The sequence below is a fragment of the Ambystoma mexicanum genome, chromosome 3q (assembly GCF_040938575.1).
Source record: "Ambystoma mexicanum isolate Mex_15411 chromosome 3q, UKY_AmexF1_1, whole genome shotgun sequence".
In the NCBI taxonomy this organism is placed as follows: domain Eukaryota; kingdom Metazoa; phylum Chordata; class Amphibia; order Caudata; family Ambystomatidae; genus Ambystoma; species Ambystoma mexicanum.
This window is the reverse complement of record NC_090926.1, coordinates 1,103,800,927-1,103,823,441: the sequence shown is the minus strand read 5'-3', so window position 1 is coordinate 1,103,823,441 and position 22,515 is coordinate 1,103,800,927. Positions and strand designations below refer to the sequence as shown.

At 45.4% G+C, this 22,515-nt stretch overlaps 1 protein-coding gene across 1 annotated transcript in view; it reads left to right on the top strand.

Annotated features, from left to right (window-relative positions):
• Positions 1-289: 289 nt before the first annotated feature.
• PET100 (PET100 cytochrome c oxidase chaperone) overlaps positions 290-22,515 on the top strand; it is a 152,246-nt gene continuing 130,020 nt past the window's right edge. Inside the window, exon 1 of the mRNA XM_069603861.1 lies at positions 290-402. Coding sequence (XP_069459962.1) covers positions 376-402 — 27 coding nt within the window. The 5' untranslated portion in view covers positions 290-375. The remainder of the gene's footprint in view (positions 403-22,515) is intronic.

Here is a 22,515-nt window from a genome sequence, read left to right as displayed (position 1 = left end):
AGGGAGTGGTTGTGCACGAAATAGGAATAAATGATTTGGCAATTAGGGTAATACCTTTTTTTAGCAAAATTTCTTATAAATAACACATTTTGCAAAACATATATGTAACCGAGAAAATATTTTATATGGATATATGTTTTAGTGCAGAAAGGTATACTTCACGTGTTAATAATGTAACAATATCGAAATGCTGTAGAAAAAGTTTTAAAAATCATTGATTTGTTTGCAAATATATCTACTTTTATAGCTAGTTTTATGTAATGGGTTGGTGGCAACTCTACTCTAAAATGGCGGCTCGGATTACGGGTAGCATTTTAGAGGACGTGCCTGTGTCACGTTACCTGAGACGTTCCAACGTTGAACTGACCGTTCAAGATGGGGGTGAAACTGGAGATTTTCCGGGTGAGTTAAGAAGGTGAAAGGAACCAGGGTGATTTTGTGCTGGGAGGGGGGGCGGGGGGGGAGCGGAATAACCGAATTCAATACCAGCAGAGAGCGCTGGAACGGAGTGCGTTATTGGGCTGGGAGATAGGGGCAGATTTGTCATAACGCCAGCCTTGAGGATGAACCTTAAGGGATTGTCCCCTGTCGCTTATCCTGCGGAGTAGTTGCTTTTATTTTTATTTTTTAACTTCTCACTCTCCCATCGTTACAGAGGCTTACGGAGATAAAACAGCTCAATCGCGCATTATTGCCAGAAATAAAGTACTTGTGTCACTTTATAGGGCACCCCCACTGTAAACATATTGCCAGTTAATACCGAACAACTATCCTCGTTTTGAAGGAAGTCTTCCAATTGCACGGATGATGACCACGCACTGCAGTACATCGGTTTTCAATGTTCTGGGTTTGACACGTTTTCTACCATTAACACTAGTCCTGGGCAACACAGTAGCAAGCCTTTTACAAAAACCGTAAAACGGAAATTATTTTCATGTATTTGTTTTTACTGCGTTCATCCCATAATAACTTTCTACGTTTTTAAAATCCTAAAAAGCACAAATGTAGCGAACGTTTGAAATGAATAATGAAGCTTACTGAAACCATAAACCCAGTGACTTTAACTAAGTATCAGCTTATTAAATATTGCTTTTCTGTCGGTAAGTAAAAACAACAGCACACGAGTTTAATGTTTAGTTTATCCTCTGGTGAAAAACAGTCCTCCAGTAGTTCCAATTAGAACTCCTACAGATGAAATCATTTGCTCAGGGTCACACATATATTGAACTGGGATTTGGACCATTGTTTGACATTATATGAGATTTTATTTATATCGGGCCCATACTCGAATGTTTCAAGGCACGACGAGGCAAGGGAGAGCAAAAACAACTCTTACTAGGCCCAGTGACATTGAGAACGTGCAAGTGTAACATGGACCTTCTGCTTGTTTTTATGTCTGTTGTACGAAGAAATTGAAATTCGACCCCAGAAAAGGAAAACAAAATTGTGTCTGTGTCAAATAAGCACACATCAAGAGAGTTGGTTGTAAAAATTAGAATACAATGCCTGACCTGGAAATTATACAGGCAAGCAAATCCAGGATTCTCTTTACGGCCACCACCCTCCGAAATTAAATTGGACTTACTGAACTCACCATTTTCTCCAATTAAAACCGGTTGTGACAATTCATATTATCTGCCCATTCTCTGAACCCGGAGCGCATCATGTTCTCACCCCATAAATCCAAATACTTTGCTTTAAGGAAGCGTGTTAGCCTAACACTCCAGTATATCGCAAGCCAGAGGATGTTCACTCAAAGAGTCCATTCCAGAATGATTAGAAGATATAAAAGATCTATGAACAAAAACTGTACAATAAAGATTACCCAGCCAAGAATAGCGCAGGGAGTCTTGATTCTATCAAAGGTACAAAGGCGAGCATTATGCTTCACTTACTTTAGTTGTTCCTTCTCGTTCTGTACTACAGCCTCTCCTCCATCTGAACATGGAACCAACTCAAACCGTCTAATCCTGTCGAACTCTACTTTCAGCGCTCCCCCTCGCATGTGTTCAGTCTCTGTTCTGCGCCTATAATCAACTGAGGAAACCAATAAATTGAATCAGGTTGGGGTGCAATTTACCAAGACACCATCTCATCACTTTGCTTAAATTGCCTGCACCGCTAATGCTTGCCTACGTGTCTGTAATAGAATCAAGACTCCATGCGCTATTCTATGCCATAGGCAAGCATTATGCTAGTTTATAGCTTGTTTATGACTGGCCCTTCTAGAGCTCCTCTGCTCCTATTTCCTTGTGTGTTGCCAGCTCTTGCCTATGGACCACGGCCACAAAGCAATAGTCCGAAATCCTCCAAAACGTCCACAACGGCGGAGCAACAGAAGGATCTTGAAATAATGCTATTCTACTCTTGCTGCCGTGCCGAGACGGCCTTTGTGACTGAATTGGTCAATGATAATGGCAGTCCCGGCGAGCATGCGCGGTATCACCGGCACTCAGGCAGGTCCTAAAGGTCGCCCGCCGGATGTCTGTGGAGTGCGCATCCCTCTGCAAGCATGGGCAGTGTTCACCCTCCGCTCGCTACAGGTCAGCTCCGAAGTATACTGTTTGCTCTCCTAGAGCCCCAGGCTGTCCTCGTTCTGAGCTACCCCATTGTCTCTGGCAAATGCGTGCCTCGCTCGAGGAGTGCCGGGTGTCACTTCGTGGCACCTCGCTCTCCTGACAAGGAGCTTTCTACTCAGCGTGCGCTCTCCTAAAACAATGTTAATCGTACATCTAACCCTAAATTTAGGTAATACTTAATCTTTGTGAGAGCAGCAAAAAAAGTGGATGGGCATTGAGAGTTACAGAGTTTGACAGGATTAGTTGGTTTGAGGTGGTGAAGCGTTCGGAAAGAAGAGTGGCCGTAGTACAGAACGAGAAGGAGCAATTAAAGAGAGTGAAGCTTGATGCTCGCTTCCGGTCTTGCCATAGAATACAACAGCCAAGCAGCTGAGTTCCGATAACAATGAAAGAAAGAGGAAGTACTGGACAGGGCCAAGGCAATTATGAAGCACTTTTGATAGTGAGTGGCAGCGTATATGTGTTGAAAGTTGCTTTTGGCAGTCAGGTTACACTACAATTTACCCTCTTTACATTGGGAAATATCGTTTTTTCGTTCCTGTTCTTTTAATGCTTTGCAGCTCGAGAATAGTAAAGAAAGTGGGGAACAATACTTTGCATCTGTTTCTTTTAATAAAATGTTGACTTTCCTTAATGTTAGAATGGAAAATCTTTTTATATCTGCAGGAAAGAGATCCAACACCCCACCCACATACAAGATTGTAGTCTATTTGGATGCAAAACATGTGCTCCGTAGACTTCCCTCATTTACTGATGCTCACTCCGATTCACTACAGTAGGAACTAGAAGGAGACAAAATTCTGAAAAGTTTCTGAAGCGAAATAATAATAATAATAAAATGTTCGATATGTTGGTTATTACTTTAAAATGTATTACTACTGTAAACAGTAGTTAGTTTATTACTATACAGGACCCTAACCGCACGTGTGTGGAGAGGCTACAGCAATCTGCCAATGTTCATTTTTGCGTGATGGCACAGCCCAACATTCCATACTGGAATGCTCCACTCACCCCAGCTTACAAGCTACTTACCACATATTCCTCCCATTATACACATTTTGAACATATAATCCAAGACTTGGATATATGCAATGTATTAACAATTTACAACACATAAGCCATTTGCACATTAGTGTAATGAATGCATTGTATCATTTAGTGAAAATGAAATGATCTAAAAATGAACATTTACATCAAAAGAAAGATGCAACAATAACACATAGCTAACTCATTAACCATCAATCAAATAATCATCAGATCTTACAGCTCTTCTTCTTACACGACCTACAGATTCCTCTGTGCCCTGATCACCCATTCCTTCAGACTTATTGCTTTGCTCCTGTCCTGCTTGTTTGCACTCACTGCGAAGTGACTCCACATTTTCACTCTCACTCCCTCAGGAACTCGCACCCTTCCCTATACATGACGTTGTACCCAACACTCTGCCATGGCATTGCCCTTCCACCATTCATCACCCCTATACCCATCTGAACTAGTGCCATTCCCTCAATCACCAATTTTGCAGCTCCTTCATTCCCCATGATCGACACTCGGCCTATACTCCAGCTCTTGCTATTAGTGGTCAAGATATGCCTCTTCCCCACTTTCTGGGCCCTAATAGTAAACATCCCTTCAGAATGCCACCCTCAACCTCACAAAAACCCCCACACAACCTACACTAGTGCCTTCTGCCCCTTTCAGTACTCCTCCTGGCTGTACTTCAGACATCCATTGCGGCTACACGCTAGAGCGCATTACTCTATCTTGCATTCTCTCAAAAGGGGACTCCTCCCCCCCGTCGTGACATGCAGTGTGTGCCTGTACGCTATTACCATTTCACAGACCTTCAATCTCTAATCCATTTTATTCACAAATGCTAACTGAATGGTCTTAATAATACTATTTATCCGTTCTACCAACCCATTCGCCTTTGGATTATACAGAGCAGTCATATGGTTCTCAATATCATGCCTAGCTAAATAACTTTGTATTTCATGTGAAACTAACTGCACTCTGTTATCAGATACTAAAGTCTTTGGGTACCCCTATCTTGCAAACAATTTCTCTATAAGTTTATCACGCACCCCGTTGTTATATACTCCACAAAATCCACCTCAAACCATCTGGCTGCATAATGAATACTTTACAATGGTGAACCTATTCTCCTGCCCTAACATCCTCATAGGCTCCATGAAATCAATAGCAAACTTTTCTCACACCCGGTCAGGATTCTCAACCTTCCCTGCTTCCACACACGGAGCCTTCAATGACTTGTTGCTCATGCCACGAGGAACACACGCACCCACCTCCTCTTCACCATAGAATCTATTCCCGGCCACCACAATTTTACCCTCAACCGCCGCTTGTTCAAACTTTATGGCCAGCATGCTCAGGTTTTGTGATTTCTTTCCTCAAAGACATAATGCCATCACGCACCCCCTGCTGACAACCTGCTTACTTCAATCAGTTATTGGGACCTATTCTTGTGCATCAGAGATTCTCACCTAATGATGGAGACTGAAGTCTATGTTCCTCCTTGGAAATAAGAAAGTTGTCTCTCCGTATTGCTAGTCAATTGAATGCGGTTTCTTGTCTGTGACTGAGCTAATATTATACTGTTGTCCGAACAGACCAAAAGTCAGACGCCCCCTGCTTGTAATGAATCTGCTACCCGACAAAGGAGCTTTGCAAAGCTCTGGAGAGCCAAGGATAGCACAAAATGAAGAGAAGACCATTTTTAGATTCCATTTTCCATTCATAACTGAACAGATGCTATCCCTGTCGGGCCACTCAACATCATCGGTGAGGTACAGGAGTGCCTTCCAGAGTCCTGCAGAGATTGTTCTACACATAAGGTAAGCCCTGTTGGGCTTTGCAATACTGCAGCGAATATTCATTCAACAATGGCATCCCCGTTGTCTGTGAAAAGCCGTGGCCTGCCTTTGTCAGTGCTCGCCTCCAGTGAAGTTTGATTGGCTGATAGCAAATGAAAACAGTGAGCCCTATGGGAGATGGCAGATGATGCTGGCCCCCTTTAAAGTCCTGCATTTACGGCCTGTAGATGCGTCCCCTTTCTGGCCATACAAGCCCATAAAGTACCTCTTTGACTTAAAATCGTGCCATAGTGTGAATCTTAAAGCTTTCTCTGAACTGCTACCGCACAATATGATATCTCCCTCCACCTTCCTACCACCTTTTCTAGTCAATCTGAACCCTATGAGCCCCCAGCACGCCGCTCCCCCTTCAAAATACATTCCCTGTGTAGTTGCTTGCTCAGATCCAATTCTGCAGTGTCACACCCCTCTATCCAGCATGATACTATCACGCCTGATGAAACGGATGGTTGTACGAAATCAGCAGGGCACTCTTGCCACTTCCTGTGCTCTGCGGGTGCCTTGCTCATGCCCCATTAGCCTCTCATACCCATCTGTGCTCCTTGTCTCTCATCTGTCTATGCCTGCTCCAGCCATGGCTCTAAGCCGCGAAACGCATCCTAACAACTTGCCCACATACCCGTCACAACTCCTGTACAGGATCGCTCAGATGTGCGCACCTTGCTGCACGTGTCTTCCTCATCTATGCTCATGCTCCCTGGCACCACCAAGATGCTGAGTGAGCTTGCCGCCTCTAGCCCCCCTCTTCCTCAGCTGCACCTCGCTGCTAACGCCCTCTGGCACCTTGCAGCTATCGACGATCGGTAAACGGACTCCTCAGCCGGGAGCCTCAAGCCAACCTTATACCAGCTGCACACACACAACTGTGGAATCCAAGCCGCATGCACCTGACCCTCCCTACTCCCCACCAGCAACATACGTCAATGCCATGACTCATTTGCAAACACACACATCTCCACAGAAGGTCTATCACTCTCACAAGTTTGCATGCCTCCACTTTGCTCCTGCACTAATGCCCACGCCAAAACTCATAAACAGGAACCCTCCTGCGACTCAGCAACATCCTCCACCAGCAGTCTGCTGCATAGCATCACGCCTGCAGCCTTCCATTCAACCAAGACTGCCATACCTTCCAGTGTAGTGCCGCCTGTATGCAACTTCACACTAGTGAAGTCCACCACTAATGCGGACAGCACCCACACCATTCCTCACCCCCTCACCCTTCACACACCAAACCAAAAATCTATAATCCTGACACTAAACCTACAACACTTCCACTAAAGGCCATCTTGGTGAATGCCAGGTCTATCCCCGGCACAGCCTCTTGATATTGCGGACCTCATTACTACTCATGACCTCGACTTGTTAGCCATATCAGAAACATGGCTGCATGATGCCTCTGGCCCCTCATTATCCCTCGCCATACCACCTCAGCTCTAGATTGGACTCTAGAGCTGAGGGTGCAGCACTCATAGCTAGAGGCTCAACACTACTGAGGGAGATTAGTAACACTCCTCTAGCTGCAGGTGACTTCTTTACTACCAAACTGAGTCCCTCCCATACTTCCTCGATTACAATACACATGGTTTATTGGGCCCACAGCCCTATCCTCCAATTCGAAGAGAACATACTGCATATCCTCTCCAGCGCCAAACCCTCAACTCAGACTATCCACCTAAGAGACTTTGATTAGAGCTTTAACAACGAGGCCGATCCAAATGCCCTCTCACTAGCTAACTCTCTTAGCACACCATGCTTCACCCAATGTATCCTCAGTGCTACGCATTCTAAAGGCCAAATCCTTGATTGGTTAGCTGACTCTTAACTGCGACAACATCATTACATCCAATCAACCTTGCCCCTGGACCGACCACAATATCATTCTATTCCCCATACCAGTATCCAACCCTCACCCATTGGCAGTTCCGCATCTTTCACCCTCTGCTACGCAGAGCGATATAAAACTCACCAAAACCCGCATTTTGCCACTGCTAGATGAGCTACGCTGCTCACAGACTCTAGTCAACAACCCAGCTGCCTTAGTAAAGTTGTATAATTCTACACGTGTACAGGCTATTGACACTGTGGCTCCCCTCACTCTGCGTAAAGCCAAACCTGTTGCACATTGTAAGGCTTGCTTCACTCCTGAACTAAAAGCACTCCGCCTATTCAAACGCGAAGCTGAAACTCAATGGAATAACCCCTCCAAGCACAACAAAGCTTGCTACGCCCTTGCTGCAAACGAATATAAAAAAGTCCATTATCCAGGTTAAAAGAACCAACTTCAATACCTGCATTACTAATTCGAACTCTAGCGCCAGTGAGCTCTACGCTATTCTTCGTGATCTTGACACCCCAATGCCCTCCCTACATGCTGCACTCAGGACAGCACATGGTGCTCTGATATCCAGAATGCCCTACTCCTCAAAATCGACACCCTGCAAAAAAGATCTTTGCTAAGAAAAATACTCTGGCTATGGCTAGTGCTACTCCCACAATGCTCAGTGCTGGACTCAAAGCGGCCTTCCACAACTCGCTCCTTTTCAACTTTAAACAAGTCACTGTATTCAATTTCACTCTAATAATCAAAGGTTTAAAACCCTCTCAATGCCAGGGAGACATCTGACCAGCAGCAGTCATTAAGGACTGTGCTGAAGAGCTTGCTCCCTTTATGGCCTCCCTCATTATACTTCCTATTCATCCTGCTCGTACCCAATAGTCTCAAAGATGCGTGGGTTCTCCCGTTTTTCAAAAAGTCCACCCTTGACCCAACCATCCCCACTAAATACCATCCCATAAAAACGGTCCCCTTTCTACTTAAAATCCTTGTGATGCTGGAAATGCATTGGAGGGACAGGGCCCCCATGTCCATGTCCAGTACTCCCTTATCATGTGTGTTCTGTGTTGTTTCCTGCACAAGAGTCCATGTGGGACTCCTGGCAGTGCAGCTCTTACTCTTTTTGGTTGTGGTGAACAGAGACCATTGAGCTACCCTTATGGCACCCATGGGTGGGGGTAGAACCCTATACTTCAAGTGTTTGGTTTTGGGCACCTGTGTGTGGCCCACAGAGCCATGTATGGGCTGGTGGCAGCTCCACGCCGAATTTGACGGGTGCTCTAGGTATCCTCCATTTTGGGATACCCAGGCTCTGCCATAGGAATCAGTGGATTCCTGATAGAAGGTAAGATCAGCCTCTTGCTTTCTGCTACCTGTTACCTCGTTTTCCCAAAGTCCTGGGAAGCCCTAACTCTGTCCCTTCCCCTGACTGGCTGTTGGGTGGAAGAACCATATATGGTATTGTGGGGAAGTCCAGGCCAGACTGGCTGGAGCCTTCCTAGTGATTGTATGTTGTGGGTACACCCTTGGGGTGGGACCTGGGTGAATGGAGTGTGTGACCAACATGCATCCCATGGTATGGGTGTCTGGTTTCTGTGTGTGTGTGACACAATGAATGAGACAGCCTTGCCTTAAACTGACATGAATGCAGTGTGGTGTGCTGAAAGGCTGGGTGCTTGCCCCAATCCACATTCCTTGTTAAGGGTGTGTGGGTGGAAGTGAATATCCTGAATGCACTATGAGCCTGATTGGCTGGCTGCCTGCCTGCATGAATGCCCTTCTGTATGATTGGCTGACTGAGCTTGGCTCAGCAGTATGAATGAGGGACCGATGTGTATATCTGGAGACCTCTCACTTCCCAATTTGTTCAGAAGCTGAAACTTGAAGGTGCTTATCCTTGAAGCCGAGCTGAAAGAAGAAGAATTGCTGCTGCTTTCCTTCAATGAAATCCGAAAGCTGTTGAGTCTGTCGAGGACAGATCCGGGAGAGGACCTGGCTTGGAGACCTCTCCCCGAGCTTCATTGAAGCACTCTGGAAGCCATTCCCGAAAGGCTGTCGACCAGAGACGGGCTCCGCCAAAAAATCACCAGGACATCAAGGCCATCGAAGTCCATTGCCATTGGCCGGAGTTCGGAGGATTTCCGAAACTGCTGTAAACCAGTCGAGACGTGTTGCCCGGAAGCAGGGACAGCTTGATGCTGTGCTGCTCGATGACAAGAGCCGCAATGCTGCACCTAAGACCATTGAAAGAAGGGCTCCCTTGCCATCACCATCGACCGCTTTGTCCCGCCGGAGAAAGTCGAGGTCGTTGACGACTGAGATGAATCCGCCAGTGCGTTTCCCTCCACCCGAAGTCCACCAAGACTCCAAGTGAAGATTTAAAGTCCAGCCATGTTCGAGTCCCGATCATAGACTCCGACATCCGACACCGACACTCGCTGCTGGTCCTACGTTCTTCATCAAGTCTTCTTTGTGACATCAAACTCTTTCCTTCGAGGACTCTAGACACCAAGGTTCACAATTTCTTCGAGGACTCTCGACACCCTGTGGCTCCTGCTTTAAAGGGAGTCCACCCGTGAGGGCTCTGTTGATGAACCGTCGAAAACACACTGCGAAACTCGGGCACATTGGGGTAGTGGAACATTTTTGACCTGGAAACAAGACAATTTTAACATTAATGAACTGGGCTTGTTAATACCCTTTATTGCAGGTTGCTCGGGTGGGGGGATCCTCACTCAGAACTATTTCTTAGCAAGAGAACCATTCTGCCATTGTTTAAACTAACTTGCCTTTGTTCCTATGATTTATGCTGTTCTCCATTACTGCTTGATTTGTATGCCATTAGAATTGTCAGCAGTTGATGCATTTAAAGGAGTCAATAGCTAACTGTGGTACCACATAGACATTGTATATATATATGCCATATTAGATTTGCCAAAGTACAAAGTGTGTTATTAATTGATGTCTATATCTTGAACCTTATTTTTATATAAAGAACGGTGTTGGCACATAACATAGTGTGTGGACATTCCTTTGTGGGGGCTTGGGGACTACACTGTGCTTAAGAACCAGCCCGCATCACCTCCTGAGAGCTTAAGCCTTGGTTGCCCGTCCATAGCTACCATGTAGAGAACCTTGGCTGGGGTGCTCTGTGCTTTTACTCTTCCATATAGAGGGCAGAGTAAAGATACCCCCTCCAGTCTTTACAATCCTAGATTGTGCTGCAGATCCAGCACCACTTGGAATCCAACCATCTCTATGGCAATTCGGGTCACGACCTGGCTTTGGCACGGAATCCGCCCTGCTGGATCTCGAGATTCAATTAGACAAAATGAAAGATGCCGGTAAAACAGCCTTGCTCCTGCTGCTAGACTACTTGGCTGCCTTTGATTTGGTGCACCACCATGCATCGTGTTGTCACCTAGCATCAGCAGCAGACTTCTCACCAGCCGCCATCTCCTGGATTCTCTCCTTCCTTCCTGACAGGACAATGAGATTGTTGTTGACCAACGCAGTAGCCCTGTCATGTGCAGGGTCCCGCAAGGTTCATTTTACAAAACCTCTTTTTGACCTGCTTGACGACAAAGCAATCTAACCTACCAATTATGCAGACGAAACGCATGTCCTCCTCCATCTTACTGGTGCTTACACCACTGATGCCAACAACCTGCATTCACCCTACCACGCTATCCAGGCACGGATCGTCTCTCACCATCTATTCCTCAATGATGGTCACACAGAACTCAAACGTCACTCAGCAAGCTTGACCACTCATACAAATCATTCACCATATAGGGCAATACCATCTAGGTGTCCACCAACCTCAAGACACTGAGTACCTACCTTGACGCCACCATGTCCTTATCCAACCAGGTCAATGCGATTGCCTCATACGCTGCATACACATCTAAACTAATCAATGTATGCAGACCTTAAACTGCGTTACTATTGCCAGAGCACTCAACATCCATAAGCTCCAAATCATCCAAACAATGCCCTCAGAGCAGCACTCAGAATCCCGAACTGCGAACATATGTCAGCGGCAAGAAGGAGTGGGCACTGGCTACTGATCCGTGAGCCATTGCCTTTAAAAGCCTGGCAATTACTTACAAATGCCTTTCTAACTCAATGCCACTATTCAAAACCCAATCCTCTAGACCCACCTGCTCCACTTATTTGCATCAATTGACCATACCTCGATTTAAATGCAAGACAGAAGGAAGGACCAGCTTTCCAGTCGTTGCCTCTGAGACCTGGAACTCCCTACCCCTGTCACTCTTCTTAAGAACTTAACCACTTGGACTGACCACAACTATGCCTCCTATTAAACTGAACTGTTCAACTGCACGTAACCTGCAAATTACCTTATGTTTTGTGTCTGCCTTCCCGTTTATTTTATTTTTTTACTGTATGTAACCATCTTCTTGATGCCTCTGGGTTTAGTGCGCTTAACAAATGCTAAATAAATAAATAAATAAGAAAGTGAATTTCTGCGAGGAATGAAAGTTGGTACAGTATCCACTTTGAGATGCAATCTTACCAGCATTTCTCCTAGTCTCAGTATGCATAGTAGCAACACATTCGTCTCGAAATGGAGCTATAGAACAACATTCATTACGTTTATTATCCGATGGAAGCTGTTGTCATTTTTGCTTGTCAGAAGTTTGTGGTTGATAAAAACCTTCAGCATTTATGCAGAAATGCCCCATTATCCTCTAGTGTGCCACATGGCAGACCTCCTGGCAAATGACTTGATTCTCTAATGAACATTAAAGAGATTGCCAATGTTTGCTTTACAAGAGGTCAGTATGAGCTCTATGTCAAAAATCCACGTTATCTGTAAAACCGCTAGATCCTGAGAACTTAGAGAACAGTGACTAGGATGCCCTCTATCTCCATTTTTATTTGATCTGGCACTTGAACCATTAGCTGCCTATATTAGGCAATGTGAAAAAATTGAGGGATTGTGTGTTGGGAAAATCGAGGTTAAAATCTTATCTTATGCAGATGATATGGTAGTCCTCTTGTCAATCCCGGAAGTTTGTGGATTATTATTGAAACAGATGTTTGAGGAAGTAGGTAGGTTGTCTGGACATAAAGTGAATTGGGACAAGACTGAGATTTTCCCGCTATCAAAAATACATAATAGAGAAATATGTGGAATTGTAAATGGTCCCCTGAGGGTGTTAAATATCTTGGTATTTATATTATTGGGGATTTAAACAAAATTGTGCAATACAACATTGATAAGATATTAGACAAAATCTCTTAGAAGATGGGAAAGATTTAAACTTTCTTTGTGGGCGAAAATCAATGCCTTTAAGATGGTCTTTTTACCAAAAGTACTGTATATTATTCAGTCGATTCCTTTTTTGATCAGTATATTTTGCCGGTTGATAAGGTTTTCCAAAGTTTTTTATGGGGTTTGGATAAAAGACCACGAATCCCAAGGTATATTGTCATGATCACTGCTTCCAAGGAGCCAGGATCAGCCCAACGTCCTTGGAAGCAGGCCCCTAACCCTGATCCTAGGCACCAGCCGGTCCCCACAGGGACCTTTTGGACCTTGTCCTGGCGCCGGTGGCACCAGGCTCATCAGAAGCATCGGTCCCGGCACTGGAAGAGCCGGGCTCATCATTGGTGTGAAGGTGCTTGGGTGGACTTACCTGCGGCAGACCATGCTGCTTACTTGCCAGACTCTTAGAAGTCCTCGGTGAACTGGGACTACTTTCTTACCTGGGTGGGGCAGCTCCACTCCCTGGATACAGCACTGGAACTCTTCTGGAAGCAGGAACTCTTTTCTTACTTAGGCGGGGCCGTGGAAGGAGACGCCTCATCACTCCAAGGCTATTTAAACCACACCCGATTGAGGAAACGTGCTTCGCGTTATTCTGCATCTGCAGCAGAACGCTCACCGAGTCTGTTCCAGCATTTCTTCTTGGGATCCTGAACCTGCAAGAATTATACTTACCATTCCTGTACCCGAGCAACATCAGCACCTGCAAAAGACCAGAAACAACAGGTTAGCAGAACGAACTTTCACACGCAGTGCTTGCTTACCTGATCCATCGGCAGCGGCCGTGTCTAACGCTGCACCTCCGCCGGCAAAGATAAACAGCATTATTATACTTACCGGCACGCTGTGCACTCCAGATTCTTCACGCTGCATCTACACCTGCAAAGATAAGCAGTATTATTATACTTACCGGCACGCTGTGCACTCCAGATTCTTCACGCTGCATCTGCACCTGCACCTGCAAAGATAAACAGCATTATTCTACTTACTGGCACGCAGTGCATTCCGGATTCTTCACGCCGCATCTTCACCTGCAAAGACAACAGCAGTGTCACACTTACCGGCACGTGGCGAATTCCGGATTTCTTCATTCTGCATCGTCTCCTGCAAAGACAAAGAAAGAGACAGTAAGAGCGCTGCCATACTTACGCAACTCCAGGCGCTTCAGTGCCACGCATAAAAGACTATAAAGACTAAAGGTGTCCAGAAACTTACCGATCGTGCAGTCAACGACGGTACCCATCCTCTGAAGTCAAGAGGCCCACGTTTCACCAGTGAAGGAACTGGCAACGGCACCCTGAACTAGACGCAGATGGAGAGCCCAGCATTCACCTATCTAAGGTGAGCACGTTGACCTGGGAGGGGGGTTCAACAGACAAGCTGGGAGGAAAGAGATAGGGACATTCAGCAACCCAGACCTTTAATCCCCATATTATTTCACCTGCAGAAACCTCACCCTTCGAGTTCGACACACAGTGCGGAGAGGGTGGACCCCAGAAGCCAACCGAATCCTGCACATCACGTTTCGTGTTACAGACACCTTCCTGCCAAGACCCGCGCCTCCGTGGGAATCAGGTGAGCGTTACAGAACGCGAAGCCAACCACTAAACTCCTACCCAGGCGCAATGGAAACTTCAGATACTGATCAACTAGCCCAGTTGCTTGGGGAATTAAGAGCAGAAGTACATGCAGCTCGCCAGGAAACGAGCTCTCTAAGAAGAGAACTGATAATTTCTAAGGAGCGAACAGAGGACCTTGCTAGGCAGTTGTTACAAACGCAGGCAGGACAGACACCTTTGCCCGTTCCAGGAGGAAGTTACCCTTCTGCCTCAGCTTCAAATCCAGTGCAAATCAATCTGCCCGGTAATGTGCCCTTGGCTCCGCCCGAACGCTTTGCTGGTGATCCAAAGAAATTCGCAGTGTTCATCAACCAGTGCCGCCTGCACTTCTTATGTCGACCAGCTGCATTCCCAACTGACCAGGCCAAGGTGGCTTTCGTGCTTTCTTATCTCAGTGACAGCGCTGCAGATTGGTCGATCCCTTTAGTCACCCAGGATGATCCGGTTTTACACGATTTTCAAGCCTTCCAGGCCAGCATGGAGAAACTGTTCGCAAGACATGCACAAGGGCAGGCCTTGGACAATGAACTTCTCTCATTACGACAGGGTAACCAAGACCTCTTGACTTATATAGCCTCTTTCAATAGACTCATAGTGGAAACACAATGGCCCGAGGACAAGAGAATAACACTTTTCTACAGAGGTCTGTGTGGAGAGCTCAAGGATGTGCTAGCGCAGGTTGTGAATCCTCCACAAGAATGTTCAGACTATATTGACTTAGTTGTCCAACTAGACCATAGACTACAGAACAGGAAGGCAGATCGCTCCAGATTTGATACCCGAGTGTTTTCCAAACCACAGACCTCGAATAAGGGAGCTGACACTGCGGAACCCATGCAAATAGGGGGCATGAGAGGACCTTTAACCCAGAAAGAGCGGGAAAGAAGAAGACAGCTGCAATTATGCCTCTATTGCGGTAATTCAGGACACTTTCTTCGGGACTGTCCCGTGAAACCAGCTAAGAAGACTGTAGGAGCCGCGGATACCTGTACCACAAATTCTGAGCAGGGAAACGACCTCGCCCGACAAGAGTAGAGGTCCTCTTGCCGAGCATTAAGATCTGTCCCGTGACCTTGCATTTCGTGATACCCATGGTCCTCATTAGTCCTGAACGTCCGGATCGTTTGCACGCAATTGAAGCTTACATTGACAGCGGAGCAATCGGTAACTATGTGGACCGTGAAATGGTGTCAAGGATGAATCTACCCCTTGTCCCTAAGGCAGTAAAAGACGTCATCACTACTGTGGATGGCACAGAGATAGCCTCCGGACCAGTAACGCATGCCACCCAAGAAGTGACACTGTTGAGTCATAATGGACACCGGGAGAGAATAGTGTTCGATGTAATCAAGGCCCCTCAGTTCCAGATCATTCTGGGAATCCCTTGGTTGGAGAAGCCCAATCCTCAGATTGATTGGCGAGCAAAGACGGTTCATTTTCCAGAGTGTTCTACCACTTGTTATCCTCGACCTGATGTTTCACTGGCGGCGATCTCTTCTGAGGAGATTCTCAAATTACCTCCCGAATACCAGGAGTTCCAAGACGTCTTCCAGAAGGATCAAGCTAACACCCTACCCCCTCATAGGTCTTACGACTGTCAAATAGATCTGATACCTGGAACAACTCCTCCTTGCAGCAGGATCTATGCCCTCACCGAGCCAGAGAACCTTCACCTCAGACAGTACCTGGACCAATACCTAGCTAACGGGTTTATCCGTCCTTCCAAATCTCCAGCTTCATCGGCTTTGTTCTTCGTTCCGAAAAAGGAAGGAGACCTTAGAACTTGCATAGATTACCGCGCCCTGAATCAGATCACTGTTAAAAACAGATACCCGTTACATTTGATCCCTGAACTCCTGGACCAAGTCAAAGATGCCCGTATATACACAAAGCTGGATCTCAGAGGAGCCTACCACTTGGTAAGGATCAAAGAGGGCGATGAATGGAAAACGGCCTTTCGCACCAAGTACGGGCTATTCGAATATCAAGTGATGCCCTTTGGACTGTGTAATGCTCCTGCTGCTTTCCAATATTTTATGAACGATGTCCTTAGGGAACTCATTGACGTGTGTGTAGTTGTCTACATTGACGACATCCTCGTCTATTCATCATCGGAAGAAGAACATCAGAGACATGTTAAAAAGGTTCTCGAGAGATTGCGTCAACATAGTCTTTTTGCTAAGCTTGAGAAATGCGTCTTCAACGCAACAGAAGTCGAGTTCCTGGGATTCATACTGTCACCTAACGGAGTCCATATGGATTCAAAGAAGGTTGATGTAATTATCAAGTGGCCATCACCAACCTCTGTAAAAGGAGTTCAAAGCATGTTAGGATTCGCTAACTTTTACCGCAGATTCATTCCTGAATTTTCCCGGATAGTCCAGCCCATCACCGCTCTGTTGAAAAAGAACAAACGTTTTGAGTGGTCTTCTGAAGCGGAACAAGCTTTTCAAGACTTAAAAGCTAAATTCATTTCTGCACCTGTTTTAAAACATCCTCGCCCAGAACTTCCTTACATCATGGAAACGGATGCTTCTAGTCTTGCTATGGGAGCAGTGTTATCACAAAGAGATTCGGTCACAAACCAACTACATCCGGTTGCCTTTTGGTCCCGCAAGTTTTCGCCTCCTGAGATCAACTATTCAATTACGGACAAGGAACTTTTGGCCATCAGATCGGCCTTTAAAGCCTGGCGGCATTATCTTCTAGGAGCCAGACACACAGTCACCGTAATGACTGACCACCGCAATCTACAATACCTAAAGACAGCCAAAGCTCAGTCTTCCAGACAACTTCGCTGGGCTCTGTTCCTAGCAGAATTTGACTTTATAATTACTTATCGACCAGGTAGTAAGAACGGAAAGGCGGATGCCCTCTCCCGGATGGGAGTAGATGAACAGTTGATCAATCCAGATCCAATACCCATAATCCCAGAACAAAGGATTTTGGGTTTGGTCAGCACTCAATCTTTTGATGACATCAAGAACACGGTGAAATCGCTCCTAACTCCGACCGATTTGCAGGACTGGCAATTAAAGGGAAAAGAGTTCTCAGTAGATCAAGACCTACCATATTTCCGAGGACGATTGCACTTGCCCTGTGAGAGACTACAAAAACAAGTAATCTCCGGTTATCATGATTCTCTAATGGAGGGGCACCCTGGCATTACCAAAACCATGGAAAAGATTAAAAGAAATTTCTGGTGGCCATCGTGGAAAAGCGATATTAGAAACTTTGTAATCTCCTGTGATGTGTGTGCCCAGAATAAAAGTCAAAAGCAAAAACCAGCCGGCCTATTACAGTCACTTGACATCCCTCCCTGTCCATGGCATACCCTGTCCATGGATTTTATCACGGACTTACCTCCATGCTTCGGATATACTACCATCTTAATAGTCGTGGATCTATTCTCGAAAATGGCTCACTTCATACCCTTGAAGGGTCTGCCTTCAGCCTCAGTATTGGCCCGGGAATTCTTGGCGAACATCGTTCGCTTACACGGTTTTCCTTCGGTTTTAGTCTCCGATAGGGGAAGTCAATTCATCTCCCACTTCTGGCGCAGTTGCTGTCGTCTAGCCCAAGTTGATGTAAGACTTTCAACCAGTCACCATCCCCAAACGGACGGACAAACCGAAAGGACAAACCAGACACTAGAACAATATCTACGCTGCATGCTCCAACAAACAGAAAACCCCTGGAAGGACATTCTTTGGATCGCTGAATACGCGTACAACAATTCGACTCATTCTGGAACCGGGAAGACTCCTTTTTTCCTATTATATGGACACCATCCTAGAACCTCCAACCTGGATCCTCCCCAAGAAATTTAAGCACCTGCTGTGGATCACTTGCATTTGGAGATTACCTGTGCTTTTAAGGAAGCCACTGCCCATCTGCAAAGAGCTAAAGCTCAATTCAAAAAGGCAGCCGATCGGCACCGTAAAGAGACCCCTCACTACGCTGTAGGAGATCAAGTCTGGTTATCCACGAAGCACCTGCCTTTAAAAGGACCCCGCACTTTCATTCCGAGATACCTTGGGCCCTACCTCATATCTGCCATAATCAATCCGGTGGCTGCCAAATTGGAATTACCTACGCATATGAAAATACATCCAGTATTCCATGTCTCCTTATTAAAACCAGTACAACCAGAAACCCGATTGACTGAACTCCCAGAACCCGTTTTGGTAGACGGAGAACTCGAATTTGAAGTGAAGAACATCCTAGACTCCAAGATTTCCAGGTCTAAATTATACTATCTGGTTGATTGGAAAGGATACGGTCCCCAGGAAAGGTCGTGGGAACCCTCAGAACACGTCCACGCACCTCGTCTGGTCAAGAGATTCCATCTGAATCACCCCGACAAGCCAAAGCCCCCGGAGAAGACACACTTAGGAGGGGCCTTGAGGGGGGATACTGTCATGATCACTGCTTCCAAGGAGCCAGGATCAGCCCAACGTCCTTGGAAGCAGGCCCCTAACCCTGATCCTAGGCACCAGCCGGTCCCCACAGGGACCTTTTGGACCTTGTCCTGGCGCCGGTGGCACCAGGCTCATCAGAAGCATCGGTCCCGGCACTGGAAGAGCCGGGCTCATCATTGGTGTGAAGGTGCTTGGGTGGACTTACCTGCGGCAGGCCATGCTGCTTACTTGCCAGACTCTTAGAAGTCCTCGGTGAACTGGGACTACTTTCTTACCTGGGTGGGGCAGCTCCACTCCCTGGATACAGCACTGGAACTCTTCTGGAAGCAGGAACTCTTTTCTTACTTAGGCGGGGCCGTGGAAGGAGACGCCTCATCACTCCAAGGCTATTTAAACCACACCCGATTGAGGAAACATGCTTCGCGTTATTCTGCATCTGCAGCAGAACGCTCACCGAGTCTGTTCCAGCATTTCTTCTTGGGATCCTGAACCTGCAAGAATTATACTTACCATTCCTGTACCCGAGCAACATCAGCACCTGCAAAAGACCAGAAACAACAGGTTAGCAGAACGAACTTTCACACGCAGTGCTTGCTTACCTGATCCATCGGCAGCGGCCGTGTCTAACGCTGCACCTCCGCCGGCAAAGATAAACAGCATTATTATACTTACCGGCACGCTGTGCACTCCAGATTCTTCACGCTGCATCTACACCTGCAAAGATAAGCAGTATTATTATACTTACCGGCACGCTGTGCACTCCAGATTCTTCACGCTGCATCTGCACCTGCACCTGCAAAGATAAACAGCATTATTCTACTTACTGGCACGCAGTGCATTCCGGATTCTTCACGCCGCATCTTCACCTGCAAAGACAACAGCAGTGTCACACTTACCGGCACCTGGCGAATTCCGGATTTCTTCATTCTGCATCGTCTCCTGCAAAGACAAAGAAAGAGACAGTAAGAGCGCTGCCATACTTACGCAACTCCAGGCGCTTCAGTGCCACGCATAAAAGACTATAAAGACTAAAGGTGTCCAAAAACTTACCGGTCGTGCAGTCAACGACGGTACCCATCCTCTGAAGTCAAGAGGCCCACGTTTCACCAGTGAAGGAACTGGCAACGGCACCCTGCACTAGACGCAGATGGAGAGCCCAGCATTCACCTATCTAAGGTGAGCACGTTGACCTGGGAGGGGGGTTCAACAGACAAGCTGGGAGGAAAGAGATAGGGACATTCAGCAACCCAGACCTTTAATCCCCATATTATTTCACCTGCAGAAACCTCACCCTTCGAGTTCGACACACAGTGCGGAGAGGGTCGACCCCAGAAGCCAACCGAATCCTGCACATCACGTTTCGTGTTACAGACACCTTCCTGCCAAGACCCGCGCCTCCGTGGGAATCAGGTGAGCGTTACATATATATTGATGCAGAAAGTTGATGAGGGAGGCTTTGACTATCCAGACTTGGAAAAATACTGTAAGGCATTCTTGCTTAAGAAAGGCTCTTATTATTATAGAGATGATGATTTTAAAGGACCTCTTTGGTTGCGTATGGAAAAGGATATCTGCAGTCCGTATCATTTAAAAAGCCTCTATACTATGCGAAAAATATCGGCCAATAGACTGAAGCTAAAATCAATAATGGCAACTAGACACGTTTTTTTGGATGTAGTTTGGAGAGAATAAACAATCGTATGGATTTAGTGAAGATGCTTCTCTGTGGTATAATGAGGTGCTGAAACTCAACAATAGATGCCTTAATTGGCAAAGTTGGATTAAGAGGGGTATTTTCATTTTAGGAAATATACTTCATGGGGACCATTTGCTGTCATTTGAGGAGATGCAGAGAAAATATGGTCTGAATGCAAGAGAAAGAAACAGATATGTGGATCTAGTCTCATTAATTAATTTTCGGAAAAGCATGTTCAATGATTCCGTGGGAGCTAAACCGGATTTGTGTCAACTACTTTCGGGACAAGAGTATAATGCTCGTACATACATGAACTTTATGCAATTGGAAAATAGACATGTAGAGGCTTGGGGAAAATTGAGAGAGGTATGGTCAGTGGATATGAATATAGACTTTACGGATAAAGATTGGAGGGATATACTTAGAGTGAGTGCCAACCTGGGAGTGGACGTAAATCTACGTATGATCAGACAGAAATTAATAGGTAGGGTATACTGGACACCGGTTAAGATGTATACATTGAAATTGCAAATGGATGATTTATGCTGGGGGTGTGGGAAAGACAGAGGTACCTTGTTCCACCTTTTTTGTTGTCCGAGAGTTCGTAGCTTTTGGAATGAGGTGATTGATAGAGTTGAAATGACTCTAAGAGTAATCATACAGAGATCAGCAGTTAATATAATCCTTCTACATAGAGGAAGATGTACAGATTCTATGAAAGACAACAATTGGATTGATAAAGTTCTGTTAGTTGCAATGAGATTGAGTATTCGGGTTTGAAAAACCTGGAAGAAACCCTCAGTGGAGGACTGGTTAATGGAGTTGCAGACCCTGTCTAATTATGAAAAAATGTCATTCAGGGCAAAAGAGAAGGAGGAGGAATACATTTCGATATGGGGACCATTCAATGCCTTGTATAGCGGAATATCTAAGATGTGATTGATATTGAGGAGTGGGATTTTTCTTTTCTTTTTTCTTTTTTTTTTTCCCTCTTTCTCTTTTCTTTCTACTTTTTCATCTTTCTTCTTTGCTCTTTTTATTAGTGTATTGGTTTGGTGTTTGCCTATGTGGAGTCTTGTGTCTGTGTATGAGTTATGGTAGGAGGGGTGATTATATTTTTTTAAAAATGTTTTTGTTTGCATATGCTGAAAGTGTTTAGTGTGTTTAAGGGGGTTGCGTTGGATTGTAATGTATGCTTCGAATTATATACTTATTGAAATGTAGTTAAACAATGTGTTTCTACAAAAAACTAAAAACCCTTGTATGTATTTGTTGACATGCTAATAAAAAGAAGTTTTAAAAAAAAATAAAGGAAATTACAGAACAGTAAGAAAATAGCGAAACCTAAAGATAAATACCATATACAGTGATCTGTGTATGTTCCTGTTCTTTAGTTGTTCTTGGTATTATAGATAAGTAGTATTGTTCATGTATATGCGTGCTCAAACCCATTCCACCTCTGATTTTATTTTTGTCCATAGTCTCTCCATGAATCACTGTTATTTCGTCCATAGTCTCTGTTCATATAATAAGGATAGGTAGCACCCGCCAATGGTATCAAGAATAAACAAAGTTGTGATTGTATATACATGGTAATCACTGTTGCTCAGTCTGCCCATTATTTTTGTCCATGAACCCAGGCCTCCATCTTCTTTATCAGTGTAATGGCTCTACAAGGACATCCAGCCAGTAATTCCCATTGTCATACATGGCCAGCCCTCATGTGTTCACTCTAAATTGAACAGTCCATAATCCAGGGACATTCATCTTTTCACGTACAATTAAGTCTTAAGGGGGTGTCAATGTTTGGAAGAACAATTTGTATTTCTTTTAACAATTTTTTCACAACTTTTCAAAAGAACCCCAACTCTGTAACGTGACCTTTCTAAAATGTAAATACATTTTAGACTAACCACAATGGTTCCCTGTTTCCAGCACCCTTAAAAATAGAGTTAATTTCAAAGATTTTATTTGAACCATCGGAGTGAAATGTGAGTAGGTTGCAAAACTCTTGTACAATTGGCTGCCAGGGACTATTACTACCAAGCCAAGACTGCATGTGCCGTTACCCAGGGCTCAGCCTATTTGCATAACCATAATGATTTGCACAATTACAGCAGGTTATGTTTTTGTTTCCACCCTTAATAAATACATATCTAAAGTAGTGCCCATA